At 58.5% G+C, this 13873-nt stretch overlaps 2 protein-coding genes across 4 annotated transcripts; one reads left to right on the top strand and one right to left on the bottom strand.

Moving 5' to 3' along the window:
- Positions 1-4: 4 nt before the first annotated feature.
- CLDN6 (claudin 6) lies at positions 5-3707 on the top strand. Of its 3 annotated transcripts, XM_079944421.1 has the most exons (3): positions 5-253; positions 360-689; positions 2420-3707. In XM_079944421.1, the coding sequence occupies exon 3, from the start codon at positions 2446-2448 to the stop codon at positions 3109-3111; it is 666 nt and encodes a 221-aa protein (XP_079800547.1). In that variant the 5' UTR covers positions 5-253; positions 360-689; positions 2420-2445; the 3' UTR covers positions 3112-3707. The 3 variants fall into 3 exon arrangements, with proteins under 3 accessions (XP_079800547.1, XP_079800546.1, XP_079800545.1); XM_079944420.1 differs by having other exon boundaries at positions 210-689; XM_079944419.1 differs by lacking the exons at positions 5-253; positions 360-689 and adding an exon at positions 1139-1142.
- A 736-nt stretch (positions 3708-4443) lies between these two features.
- CLDN9 (claudin 9) lies at positions 4444-5097 on the bottom strand (the record flags this gene model as incomplete). Its single annotated transcript, XM_079946002.1, has 1 exon — positions 4444-5097. One exon carries the CDS (start codon positions 5095-5097, stop codon positions 4444-4446), a length of 654 nt encoding a protein of 217 aa, XP_079802128.1.
- Between the last annotated feature and the right edge of the window lie 8776 nt (positions 5098-13873).

The following is a 13873-nucleotide window of genomic DNA, read 5'->3' as shown; positions in this document are numbered from 1 at the left end:
TTCCGGGGCGGATCCCTAGCCTCTGCCCGCCCCATGATCCACCCCTAGATGCCGGGTCCCGCCCGGACCTCTAAGTTCAGTTATTCGCTCAACAAACGCCGTCTCTGTGCGGGAGCGGCCAGAACGCCAAAGGGATGCAGATCTGGCCCTGCCTTCTCGGTGCGGAAGCCCAGGAGGTGCATGTTGGGCGAGAGGGCGGATCTGACACGAAACAACCCAGCACAGAGAAAGCTGTTTCTTAAGGGCCCCGAGGGTATGATAATAACAATACAACAAAAATAATAATACTGTGCCCTTTAATTTCTACCTTAGGACATAGTTACATAGTAAAATGTGGGCTTGTTGTCTCCATTTTTCAGACTAAAATGAGGCTCGGGAAGGTTAGGTGAGTTCCGGAGTCGAGCCCCAAGCTCTGTTCGGCTCCATACCCTGCCCCTTGACCCACTGCTTGCCGGACTTCAGCCAGTTGATGCCCTGCACCCGGGCCAGATGGGGGAGCAGCGGCTCCAGGCTCGAGCGCCCCCCACTGACGAGGTTGGGATTCGCGCGTCCGCCGCGGTCTGGACTGGGGTCTCTGCCCCTCCCCTGGGCGGTGGTCCGGTGACGTCATTGCCTCTTTAAGACCCCCGCCTCCGCCCCAGTCCCAGCACTCCGCCTGCTACTCCGAATCTTGGTGGACTCCTTTGCAGGTGAGCCTGGGGGAAGTGTGCGTGTCGTGGGGGAGGGGGTAGGTGCCTCGAAGATAGGGGGGCAGGGGGAGTGGCGGAGTTGGGTTGGGGTGCGCGTGAAGAACCTGAACTGATTGGGCGGCAGCCACCCAGGGCCAGGAGCCCCTGGGCGGGGGGCTGCACCAAAGCCCTAATGGGGTCCTTTGGCGGAAGGGTTAAACGCCCCTCCCCCAGCCCGGGGACAAAGGCACCGAAACCCAGGCGCCCCTCCCCCACCTGTGCTTCCCTCTGGGGCGGGGCTCCCTTCCCCCTCACCTGCGGGAGCGGACCCTGCAGCTAGCGCCGCCATTAGAACCTTCCAGGGTGCGCGGCTTCCAGGCCGGGGGGCTGAGGACACCCTTCTTCGGGCCAGACTCAGAAGGGAAATAGGGATCGAGAGCGGGAGGGGACGCCCTCGGATGAGCCGAGCCTGTAGTGCGTGGAAAGGGAAGGAGTCGAGAGCAGGGACACGCTTGTAAGGGAGAGGTGCTGGGTGCCCAGTCTGGCGTGGCCCCGGCCCTAACCCGGCCAGAGTCCTGGAGGGCTGACACTGGGTTTGGGATTAGCGCCGTACGGCCCGCCGCGTCCTATCTCCCCCCAGGCCATGAGTTCGGCCCGGGTTATGGGCGGGTGCAAATGAGTGGAGAGTCTGCCCTCTGGCCACCCTGGTGGGGCCGGTGCTAAGTTTAGGTCCGAGCCGTGCGCGGGAACTTTGGGCAGTGGAGAGCCACAACGGGACCCTGAACGGAAGGGATCCCCCGCGGCGACCTCCAACACGAAGTGGGATGTGAGGGGGCCAGGGCTGCCCCAGAGGAGATGTTTCACTGGACAGACCCCAAGGGTGGTAACTTCTTTTAGGGAAGTTGTGTCCTGAGAGAATGGCACTTGGGGCAAGAATACACAAAAAAAGTCACCAACCTTGGGGGTCTGCTCTGTGGCCCCCCTAGGGGAGGACAGAAGGGCAGGAACCAGGGAGGCAGCCGGTGGCCTTGGGAAAGGAAGTGCTTCGGGGTGGGAGGGCTGTTTTTGTTTTTGTTTCCCTCCATCTCTCCTGCCCCATCCAGGGTCTGACTGGGTGGGATTGGTTTGGGCCAGGCAGTGGCAGGCAAGGCCAGGGCTGACTGGCCACCATGTACACAAGATCTTAAGATCAAACTGGCAACCGCCTGTATGGGGTACAGAACCAAGTTGGGGTGAAGGGTTTGGACATTTATGTTGGGTGCTGGGAGGAAACTTGTATCTCTATTCTTGGTGTTAAAACTAAGTTTTAAGCCTGAAACTCATGGCTAGAGCAAACCTACCACCCATTAACCCTGTGGAAACCACCAAAAAACTGCATTCTATTGTTTCATCCCTTTTGCCCCTTTGTACCCAAAGTAGCTGAAGCCATGGGCAAGCATGTGCATAGGCTTTATATTTCATTTGCACTCAAAACAACTAGGACTGGGTTGCTTACTTTTTCACTCTTATAAACTAGTGCCTGTCTGGGGAAAAAAAAATACTAAAGCATTAAATGCTCATTTTGCCCATGAGAAAATGAGGCTCAGGGAGCATGCCTTGCCCATGTTACAGGACACGGTGTCCTGATTCCCAGGGTTCATACTCTTGGTGTCCTGTGTGGTGGCCATGGCATGTGGCATGGGGGTTAGCATTCACTGGGAACCAGGGGCTGGGCCAGCTGATCTTAACGTTACTCTGCTTCTGTCCCGCAGTGCAGCTCCTCAACCTCAACCTCACCATGGCCTCTGCTGGTCTGCAAATCCTGGGGATCGTCCTGACACTGCTTGGCTGGGTGAATGCCCTGGTGTCCTGTGCCCTGCCCCTGTGGAAGGTGACCGCCTTCATCGGCAACAGCATTGTGGTGGCCCAGGTGGTGTGGGAGGGGCTGTGGATGTCCTGCGTGGTGCAGAGCACTGGCCAGATGCAGTGCAAGGTGTACGACTCGCTGCTGGCGCTGCCCCAGGACCTGCAGGCTGCCCGAGCCCTCTGTGTCATCACTCTCCTAGTGGTCCTGCTCGGCCTGCTGGTCTACCTCGCAGGGGCCAAGTGCACCACCTGTGTGGAGGACAAGGACTCCAAGGCCCGTCTGGTGCTCATCTCTGGGATCATCTTTGTCATCTCAGGAGTCCTGACCCTGATCCCCGTGTGCTGGACTGCCCACACCATCATCCAGGACTTCTACAACCCCCTGGTGGCCGAGGCCCAAAAGCGGGAGCTGGGAGCCTCCCTCTACCTGGGCTGGGCAGCTTCTGGCCTTTTGTTGCTGGGTGGGGGGCTACTGTGCTGCACCTGCCCCTCTGGGGGGTCCCGGGGCTCTAGCCATTATATGGCCCGATACTCGGCCTCAGCCCCACATACTGCCTCTCGGGGTCCCTCTGAGTACCCCACTAAGAATTACGTCTAATTCGGGAAGGGGAGCGTGGGCTCCCTTGAGAGTGGAGCCTAACCCTCTGAGCTGGAGCCATGGCAATGGTGATCCATGACAGCTTTGGTGTTGTTTTTGCTTTATATTGGTGGGGGGCGGTGGTTAATCCATTTGATAACCCACCTGGGCTCTGCTACTGGCGTTCCTCACCTTTGGATGATGGAGCCAAAGAGGTGATGCTTCAGAGTTTCTGGATCTTTCTCCACCCTGGACACCCCCATCTTAGAGACCAACCTGGAGCTTTGGGCCCCATGTGAAGGGTGCTTGCTATCCAGGTGCTTTCATCCTGTCCCCGAGAGTTCCTGCTGATGTTGGGGGTAGGGCCTCCCTAGGCCTGCAGAGACAAGCCTTCCCTTGCTGGTCAGGCCTCTGGAACCCCCAGGGGCTTTTGAGCCATGTGTAGCCTCTAGAGGAGCAGGTGATAAGTTACCAAAGACCCACCCACCTCCAAGTCTTCTGACCTCTGGCTTCTCCATCCTGAGTCATGTCCCCCCTGTGCTGACCCCTGACCCTCCCATCCCCAGCCCCTGTGCACTTCTGCCATGTCCTGCCCACACTCACCAGTTTTTACTAAATAAAGCACATTTTGTTTGGTTACTTGCCTTTGGTGTTGCTGGGGGTCTGCTGAGTGCCAGCCTGGCAGGAGGAGGTGGGCACAAGTCACTCACCTCCCGTGTTGCCCCCGTGCCTTGCGTGGCCTGAGTGAGGTTACCCACTGGTCAGGACCTGGAGCAGGCCTTGGCCAGACAAACCCAGGAGAGGCCATCAGGTCTTCCCGGCCCAACCACAGATCAAAGGAGCCGGGTTACAAATGGTCTATTTATTCCCTACTCAAAGGTGGGGGTGAGGGGGGTTGATGATGGGCAGGGCCTCCAGGCCTGGAGGAGAGTGGCTGCTCCCAGATGACCTGTCCTGGGCCTCTGGATGCTGGTAGTGGCCAGGTCAGAAGGGACCAACTCCAGGCCAGGGAGGGCATAAGGAGCTACTGCCCTTTGAGTGAGGCCCAGGTTCTGGGGGCAGGGGAGGGCTCAGGAAGAGGAGGGCCAGCCTGAAGAAGGAGACAGCAGAAGAGAGAAAATTGGGGGAAGCAGGGGCAGGCCAGGGCACCCTGCCTGGATGGAGGTGGGGACCCTGAGGAGGGTCTAGACTCAGTCAGGCCCGCTGAGACTAGCCCTGCAGCCGGGCTGGGCTCCAGCATCTGGAAAGTGGGTTTCACCTGGGGGAAGGATTGACAGTAGAAGGCAAGGATTAGGGCAGGGCATCCAGCACAGGGTCAAGGTTCTAAGCAGCAGGCTTCCATGGACATTCACCTCACACGTAGTCTCTCTTGTCCAGCCCAGATGCACCCGAGCGGGAGGGGATAGAGTAGCCCAACCTCGGTCCCCGGGGCCGGTCGATCTGGGGCGGGGGGCATGTGCAGCAGAGGAGGCCCCCGCCCAACATAAGCAGGGCAGATGCCGCCCAGCCCAGGTAGAGAGAGGCTCCCAGCTCCCGCTTGAGGGCCTCAGCCACCAGGGGGTTGTAGAAGTCCTGGATGATGGCGTGGGCGGTCCAGCACACAGGGATGAGCACCAGGATGCCTGAGAGGAGGAGGATGACCCCCCCGGTGAGCACAATGCGGGCCTTGGCGCCTTCATCCTCCACGCAGGTGGTACACTGTGCACCCGTGATGGCCACCAGCAGGCCAAGCAGAGCCAGCAAGAGGGCGATAACGCAGAGGGCTCGGGCAGCCTGCAGGTCCTGGGGCAGCGCCAGCAGCGAGTCGTACACCTTGCACTGCATCTGGCCGGTGCTCTGCACCACGCAGGACATCCACAGCCCCTCCCACACCACCTGGGCCACCACAATGCTGTTGCCGATGAAGGCAGTCACCTTCCACAGGGGCAGGGCACAGGACACCAGGGTCCCCAGCCAGCCCAGCACAGCCAGGGTCATGCCCAGGAGTTCAAGAGCAGCCGAAGCCATCTGTTCCCTCAGTTAGGTCTTCCCAACTCTAGGAGGCCTGGTTGATTTGCAGGAGTGGGTCCGATGCTGCGGAGCGTAAGTCAGCGTCCTCTGACCAAGACAGTCCTCACATCTGTGAGCCTCTGGCAAGGCACCTCCTCGCTCCGTGCCCCTCACAGATGTGTCTCTGAACCTCCACAAACACAAATCAACCTCAAGTCCTGCTCAGCTGAGCGGCTGGTGTCCCTTCGAGGGGCCCGTCGCCCCTCAGATGCCCAGCGGCTGCTCCTGCCACCCTGCAGTCAGGTCCCACCGCCGCCTGTCTGACCCAGCTTGCACGGACCCTCCCGACCCACCTTCAGGCTGAAGAGAGATGTGTCCCCAGAGTTGGTGCAGGTTCACGCTGAGCGGCTCACCTGGCAGTGCCACCTGGGGACTCTGCTGGCTCCCGGTTGCAGGCGGGGTTTTAAGGCCAAGGCAGGGGAGGAGCAGAGAGGCCGAGACTGGGGAAGCCAGAGTGATGGGAGGAGGCGGGGCTGGGGATGGGATGGGGGCCTCAGGGTCAGTGCGGGGGTGGGTCATGACCAGGATGGAACAGGGGAAGAAAGAACATCCATGCCATAGGAACCCATGGACAAAGGAATGGGGAGACTGAGGACCGGCTGTGGAGGAAGGAATGGGGGCCATAAAGGAACTGGCTCAGGACAGAAGTGGGAGGGTATCTTGGGGAGCCTCCTGTCCCCCGCCCACCGCTGTCTCTGCTCTCCCCCACCCCGTGATGCAAACGCACCAGCTTCCCCAGTATCACACACCCCGCCCCTGTCCAGCTGCCCGCCAACCGGGGACTCTCTGGAATCTGATCCGTCTCCCGTCTCAGCCCAGTGGCGCTGGCGGCTCCCGAGGGAGGGGCCCTGCCCGCACTGTTCCCCAGCAACAGGTGCCTGGCGCTCAGCTCAGGTGGCATCACCCAGGCAATGGCCTAGAAAACCACCACCCCCAACTTCTACATCAGCTCAGGTGTGCCATCCCCACCCCTGCTGCTGAATCTGGGGGCTGAGCTGAGGGTGTCTGGGGGCCAGGGACAAAGAGCCCGTTGTGCAGGTGGGGGAGGGGGAAGGGGGAGAGTAGCAGGGGCGTGAGCCCTCCGTGGGGGTGCAGCCCCAGCACCCAACTCTGTTCCTCGGGGAGTGGGACACCACAGAGGAGGGCGTCCCTGAGCCCTGCCCCACTGTCCTCAGGAAAGACACCCCTCCTGAAGACCCCCTCAGAGCCTGTGACTCCCCTCGTGGGGGCAGCCTGGAAGTCACACAGACCATGGCTCAAATCCTGCCCCCAACCCAGGGCCAGTTCATGGAAGGTCAAGGTCCTTAGCCTCCTTGGGTCAAAGGTCCCTTTGAGAAGCGCACAAACAGGAGCCCCTCATTTGGGGCGGGCCATGAGCTCCTTCAAGGCCCTCCCTGGGTGCTAAGAACTGAGGATTACTGTGTGAAAAGGGAGTTGGGGGCTGATGAAAATTCCACTCTCCGGGGTGGTGGAGAGGACCCCCGGGGGAGAGCCTCTCCACCCACCCTCCTCCTGAGGAAGCTGGAGCTCACCTGGCCTGTGGGGGCAGGGGTGGGAGGCCCCCCAATGCACACCTGGCCGCTGCACCACTCGACGACCCTGAGGGAGGGGAGGGGTGCTAGGTGCCTCCTCACCTACCCAGTGGGGCTTCATTTATAAAGGATTCTAATTTCAAGTGGCTGCATTGCTTCTGGGAATGGGTTTTAGCAATTTTTTGGAAAAGAGGTTTATAACGTCATCAGATTTGCAAAGGGGTGGGTGCCCCAGGAAAGCACAAGAACGCCTCCCCCTAAAATGGAACAACTGAGGCCAGTGCCAGCCAGTGGGTCTGATAGGCGGACGCCAATGATTGGCGCTTTCTCCACACTGGGTGCCTCCCCAGAGAGGGGCAGAGATAAACTGGTATGGGCTGACCTGGTGGCCCCGGCCTGAAGACGGGAGGAGGGTGCTGATGCTAGCTGGCTGGGATGGGCAGGGGGAGCCCTGGGCAGGTTGTCCAGCTCATCTAGTGCCCCCTCACGTCCCCAGGCCTCAGACTTCATGGGGTAGGTGGGTGGTTGGGAAGAAGGGCAAATAGAGGCAAGCCTTCAGTGGGCTCCCTCTGGGGCCACCAGGAATCCAGTCACACAGGTTTGGGCAGGCAGGTGTCAGGGAGCAGCAGCCAGCCCGGATCTCTGGAGGGCCCACCGAACCGCACAAAAGGCCTCCCATCCTGGGCAGCCTCAGCCCAGGGCCTTTTCCTTCCCCAGGCCTGGAGAGAGTCTGCCTCCTGCCTTGGGCATAAGGTCACCAACTCATCCTGATTTGCCTAGTACATTCCTGGTTTGAGCACTGAGTCCTTTGTAGGGGGGTCGCAGGGGATGGGGACAGTTGGTCAGCCTGCAATTGGGCCTTGCTTTAAGGGCCCACCAGTTCCACGGGCAGCTCCAACCCCCTCCCCCCAACGTCGTGATGGGGCCTGGTGTGGGCACTATACACACCAGGTAAACGTGGTGCCCAGAGATGGCACAATGAGGACCCTAAACTTCTTAGATCCCATTTCCTCTTCGGCCCGACATGTCTACACTCTACCCCTGCACTGCCACACGGGAGGTGGGCGGTCAGAGGATGAAGACACCCCTCTTGCCGCCGCCCCCAGAAACCAATCCCAGCCAGACCTGCCTCCGGGCACGGGGCAGCTTCAGCTTCCTCCCACCTGTCTCCCTTTTCCCCCTCTTGATAAGGCGCCTCCTCCACAGCCTAGACGGAGAGTAAATGTGGGGACATTTGTCAGAGAACTAGGAGAGGCACACTGTGTGTGTGTGGGGGGGATGGGCAGCAGAGGTCAGAGTCCCAGGGCACCTGGGCAGGAATGTACTGCCCACCCTCAGCCCTCAGCCCTCCTTAGGCCACGGCTGGGAGGCCCCAGGCCCTCTCTTAGGTCCTCTGGTCAACCTGGATTCAGCTGGATCTGGGAACCAAAGGGTTAAAGTTGGGGCCTAGGCTGGGCCTGGGACTCGGGCTGGAAGGCTACGGACAGGAGAGGCCGGGACCCCCACTGTGTAGTTACCATCTCAATGACACTTTACCGAGTCCGCAGGAAGCCCCACCTCATCCGCCACCTCCTGGGAAAGAGGTGGGGGAGGAGAACCTTCCCCGCTGTACCACTGAGGGAGGAAACCAAGGAAGTGGAGGGGGGCTTGTCCTCCTCACCCCTTCAGGGAGTGACAGAACCAAAACTAACCTTTGTTCTCTCTGGGAGGGAGGAGGGGTGGGAGGCTCAGGTGGGCAGAAGAGACTGCAGCTCAGCTTAGATGAAGGTGAAGTGGGAGGGGGTTAACTCCAATCCTATTGTCCATCTCGCTCCCCTTACAGGGGAACAGGACAAAAGAGGGGAACTGACTGTGGCCACCATGGTGCCAGGAAGGGTATGGAGGTAGCTATGGGGGCTGCACAACAACCCCAAAGGCTGCATCGCCCATTTCCCTGGGGAGGCACCTGAGGCCCCGAAGTTGCAGGTAGAAAGCCCCTGGCTCCTGAACCAAAAGGAAAAGAGGAAACACTGACATCCCATAATAATTCTCAGGGACTTACGCCCCCATTTTACAGACAAGGGAGCAAGCTCAGAGAGCTAAGGAACTTGGCCAAGAGAACACGTGGGAAACAGGACAAGCCTGATGCAACCCCAGACTGACTTCAAAGCCTCCAGCTCCCTGCCCAGCAACGCTGGCTGAGCTTCCTGAGAGTAAGCTGGGCCTCCTGGTGCCTCTTTCCCCGAAGGCAATGCAGCCCGCAGCCCAGCCGGGCCACCCCGCACCATGTTGAGCTTCCCTCAAGCCATCCTCCCTGCATCCTGTCCTTTCCTCCAGAGCCAGCCATCCCCTCCTCCTCCCACTCCTCGAGGCTCCCTGCGTCATGGGGAAGTCTCTGCACAGAACAACATCTGTATCTGATTACACGGGAAGCCACCCTCCACCCGGGTTCACTTTCACCGTGTCCATGTCCCCGTCTCAGAAAGCAAAGAGTGCTCTCCACTCGCAGCACGCAGATCAGTGAACTCTGGGGTCAGACGTGGTGTCAACCCCACCCCAGGACCTTGCTGGGCAAGTCACGTCTGCCTAATCTCGGGTGTCTCCTGGCTACAAACCAGAGGGAGAAGCCTGCCCTGCTTACCTCCAGGGTTGCCAAAGGCACTGGCTGGGCCGCAAGTGCCCTGCACACCTTAGGTATTATTGTAGGTATTAACTTGGGACGGGAGTATTTCATCAAGAGCACAATGGCAGTTTCACTTGTAAACTGGGGCCGACTCCATTGACTGGGTAACAACTTTATTATCAGTCGTAATTGTCATCTTACAACCAGCAGCAGTTAGCCATCTGAAGCTCTGAGAGTGCTGTCTTCTTTAGGAGCCCACATTCAGTCTTGTCCTTCCTGTTTACTGTCTGATTCTCAGCTCAGAGTGGGGAGGGCTACAGGACATAAAGAGCATAGAGGAAGCAGCAAGCTGGCAGGAATGCGAACTCGGCCACAATTCAGCAAAGGGGAAAGTCGGTCTACTTTTTTTCCTGTGCCAGTGAGAGTTTTATCAAGGCACTAGCGCCTTTGGATCCTGCGTGAGTACTCCAAGGGCACCCAAGGCTCAGGTTCAGCAAGGGGTAGGGCCTAACACAGGCTTTAGGGAAGCTGAAAGACAGCGTGGCAGGTGGGCCAGCCCCACAAGGGAGAGCACACTGCCTGTATGGATTGGATGGTGGCCCCCAACACTATGTCCAGTCCCAAGCCCAGGAACGTGTCAGCATGGCCTTATTTGAAAAAAGGGTCTTTGCAGGTGTACTTAAGGATCTCAAGATGAGAGCATTCTGGACTTAGGGTGGGCCCTATATCCAATGACAGGTGTCATAAGAGAAAAACAAGAGGGAGATGTGAGACACAGCTACAAGGGAGAAGGTCATATGAAGATGGAGGCAAAGATTGGAGTGATGCAGCCTTAAACAAAGAACACCTGGAGCCACCAGAAGCTGCAAGAGTCAAGGAAGGATCCTCCCCTAGAGCCTTGGGAGGGAGTATGGCCCTGGGATACCTTGATTTTGGACTTGCAGCTTCTAGAACCAAGAGAGACTAAATTTCTGTTTTAAGCCACCCAGTTTGTGGTGATTTGCTACAGCAGTCTCAGGAAACTCATACACTGCCTTTCTTGCTGGCAGGTCCCAGGCTCTCAGAGGTCTCCCAAGGTCAATTTGGCTTCCTGATACCACTCCTGAGCTGCTGTAGAAGAGCCCACTGAGATAGGACGTCTGCCTGGTTACTTGAGCCCAAGCCACCTGAGTAACAAAGGGAACTTTATTCTGCGTTGTACATGCTGGGGAGAAAGGGGGGTGGGGGTGGTGAAGGGAGGTAGTAAGGATGAGGAGAGAACAGGGGCTTCCTCTCATGACTCACCCTGGGAGCTTTCCTGTCCCTTGGGGATGACTTCAGAGCCCTTGCATGTGACACTCTTGTTCCAAGGCCCAGTATCGACTGTCCATCAACACCGCTGTTCTCCCCGTGCGCCCAGGCCCAAGGGACCCCAGGATCTATTTCAGCTGAAAGTTTGACTTCTTAAGACTTGGAAGGCAGGTTCTGAGTTTCCAAGAAGCCATACAAACTTCAGCAGAGAAAGATCTTAGCGATGACATCCAAACCCTTTACTGTACAAGGGAAAATGAGACATTTTGCATACTCTAGTAAAAGTATTTTTAAATTTTGTTTTCATTTCCTCAAGCCGCGTGCTGTGGGATCCCAGCCCCACCTGCCCAGATCACCAGCCAGTTTATCACTACAAGGAATTAGTTACATTCTCAAATGACCAGGCAAAAGGCTTCCTGTAGGATAGTAAGGAAAAATGGAAGAAATGGCCCCAATTTTCAAACGAGCTTATTTTCAGACTTGCTCCTTCCTCCCCCAAAGCTGGGCTGCTCCCGACACGCCCTCCTTCTTCCCCAAGCCGGACCCCGACCCATGCCCCTGAACCTGCCGGCGGGGAAGGCGGCGAGGGGCATAGCCTCTGAATCCAGGCAGGGCTGCCAACTCACCCGCCCGCAGCCCCTCCGGGGCGGGGAGGGCCGGGCCTTCAGCACGGCGGCTACAGGAAAAAGTGCGGAGGCGGGGGCGGCAGTGGCAGCGGCGGGGGAAAGGCGGGCAGCGGCCAGGGGTCGAGCGGCCAGGGGTCTAGCGGCGCAGGCGGTGCCTGCAGGTTGAAAGGCGAGGGCCGCGTGGGTAGCGGCGGCAGCGGCTGCGGGGGCGGCTCGGTGTTGAGTGGCGGGCGGCCGCGCGCGCCCACGGGCCCTGGCGTGGCGGCGACCGCGGTCTCGGGCAGAGGCGGTAACGGCAGATGCGAGGGCGGTGGCGCGGGCGCGGGGAGGCGCGGCAGGTCCTGCAGGGCGAGGGCGGCGGCGGGCGGCGCGGAAGACCAGGCCTCGGGCGGCAGGTCGGGCAGCGCCATGTGGGCGCCGGGGCCCCAGGGCGCCACCGGCTTGGGCCGCAGCGGGAGCGCGGGCAGCGGCGGCAGCTCGGCCAGCGCGAGCGCCGAGGGAGGCGGCGGCGGCGGCGCGGGGCTCAGGCCGGGCGGCAGTCCGGGCAGCGGCGGGTGCGGCAGGGACGGAGCAGGCGGTGGGGTCAGGGATAGAGATGCGCGGGCCCGGCCTAACCGCGAGTGGGCGCGGGCGCGGGCCAGCCGCGGATGCGAGCGGGAGCGAGGAAGCCGGGACGCCAGCTTGGCCACCACCGCCGCGCCAGGGCCGAGCGCGCATAGTCCGCGGAGGCCTTGTTTCTCCAGCAGGTGGCCACGCGCCGCCCTGCGAGAGACCCAGCCAATCGGAGCCGTGCGCCACCGCGCTCCACCCAATCAAAGGCCAATGCGCCGGCGACCTGTGCGTTTCTCCCGCCGGCTGGCACGAGCTGTCACTGGCAGCCAGTCAGAGGCAGGAGCACTCTCTGTCAACGTCTTCTTCCCTCCCCTCCCTCAGTTCCAGCCAATCATAGTATTCCGAGTTGCCGCAGGCTCCACCCCTCACCATCCCTGAGGCCAGGCGCTGCGTGTGCAGTGGGCGCCCCCAACTGGCCTGAGGGTCCATTTAGCCACGCAACCCCCTCTACAGCCCCGCCCTCCCTCCCTACAACAGCCAATGTGGAGAGTGTATGGATCTCTTTTTTTGGGGGGGTTTGCCCTTAGGGATTCTGGAATGATGCTCCTGGTGTAGGTCAAGATCTACGCAAATTCCCAATGAATGATCTTACAGAAAAGATGAAACGATATCAATTCAAAAGCAAAGCTTGACATGCAGCATTTGTGTTAACGTTGTTAAGAACGGTTGTAAACAACACAGATGGGTGACAATCAGGAAAAAATGAGAAATGGTCAATCTATTTAAAATTGGAATATAGAAATATTTATTAAAACATATTAGAGGGCTTCCCTGGTAGCACAGTGGTTAAGAATCCGCCTGGCAATGCAGGAGACACGGGTTCGAGCCCTGGTGCGGGAAGATCCCTACATGCCACGGAGCAAATAAGCCCCTGCGCCACAGCTACTGAGCCTGCCCTCTAGAGCCCGCGAGCCACAACTACTGAGCCTGTGTGCCACAGCTACTGAAGCCCGTGCCCCTAGAGCCTGTGCTCCACAACAAGAGAAGCCACCACAATGAGAAGCCTGTGCACCGGAACAAAGAGTAGCCCCTGCTTGCCACAACTAGAGAAAGCCCATGCACAGCAACAAAGACCCAATGCAGCCAAAAATAAATAAATAAATTTATTTTTTAAAAAAACAAACAATATTAGAGGCCTTCCCTTGTGGCACAGTGATTAAGAATCTGCCTGTGCATATAGGGGACACGTGTTAGAGTCCTGGTCCAGGAAGATCCCACATGTTGCGGAGCAACTAAGCCCGGGCACCACAACTACTGAGCCTGCTCTCTAGAGCACGCAAGCCACAACTACCCACAATTACTGAAGCTGGCGCGCCTAGAGCCCTTGCTCCGCAACAAGAGAAGCCACCGCAATGAGACGCCGAGCACCACAACAAAGAGTAGCCCCCATTTGCTGCAACTAGAGAAAGCCCGGATGCAACAATGAATACCCAGTGCGGCCAAAAATAAAATAAATTAATTAAAAAAAAAACAATATTAGAACATTTCTCAGTGGGTTAGAAAGGATATCATCCACTGCCCTCACTGAGACCCTCTTCTCTGTGGCCCCTGTGCCCAAACGCTCCTCTTAATCCTGTTCTCCAGTAAAGAGACGATGTGGGTTATTCCACACCTCAGGTCAGAGAAACACAAGATGATTTTTTTTTTTAAAGAAATGACAAAAAAAAAAATGACATCCAGGATTTATTTATTTTTAATAAATTTATTTATTTAATTTATTTTTGGCTGTGTTGGGTCTTCATTGCTGTCCACAGGCCCTCTCCAGCTGTGGAGAGCAGGGGCTACGCTTCGTTGTGGTGCGCGGGCCTCCCACCGCTGTGGCCCCTCTTGCTGTGGAACACGGGCTCCAGGCGCACAGGCTTCAGCAGTTGCAGCATGTGGGCTCAGCAGTTGTGGCTCACGGGCTCCAGAGCACAGGCTCAACAGCTGTGGCACATGAGTCTAGCCGCTCGCGGCATGTGGGATCTTTCAGAACAGGGCTTGAACCCGTGTCCTCTGCATTGGCAGGCGGACTCTCAACCACTGCGCCACCAGGGAAGCCCAAGATTATATTTTTAAAGAATCAATACTTC

The sequence above is a fragment of the Stenella coeruleoalba genome (genome assembly GCF_951394435.1).
Source record: "Stenella coeruleoalba genome assembly, chromosome: 15".
Taxonomy (NCBI): domain Eukaryota; kingdom Metazoa; phylum Chordata; class Mammalia; order Artiodactyla; family Delphinidae; genus Stenella; species Stenella coeruleoalba.
Note: the sequence above shows the minus strand (reverse complement) of the source record. Positions and strands in the feature narration are given on the sequence as shown.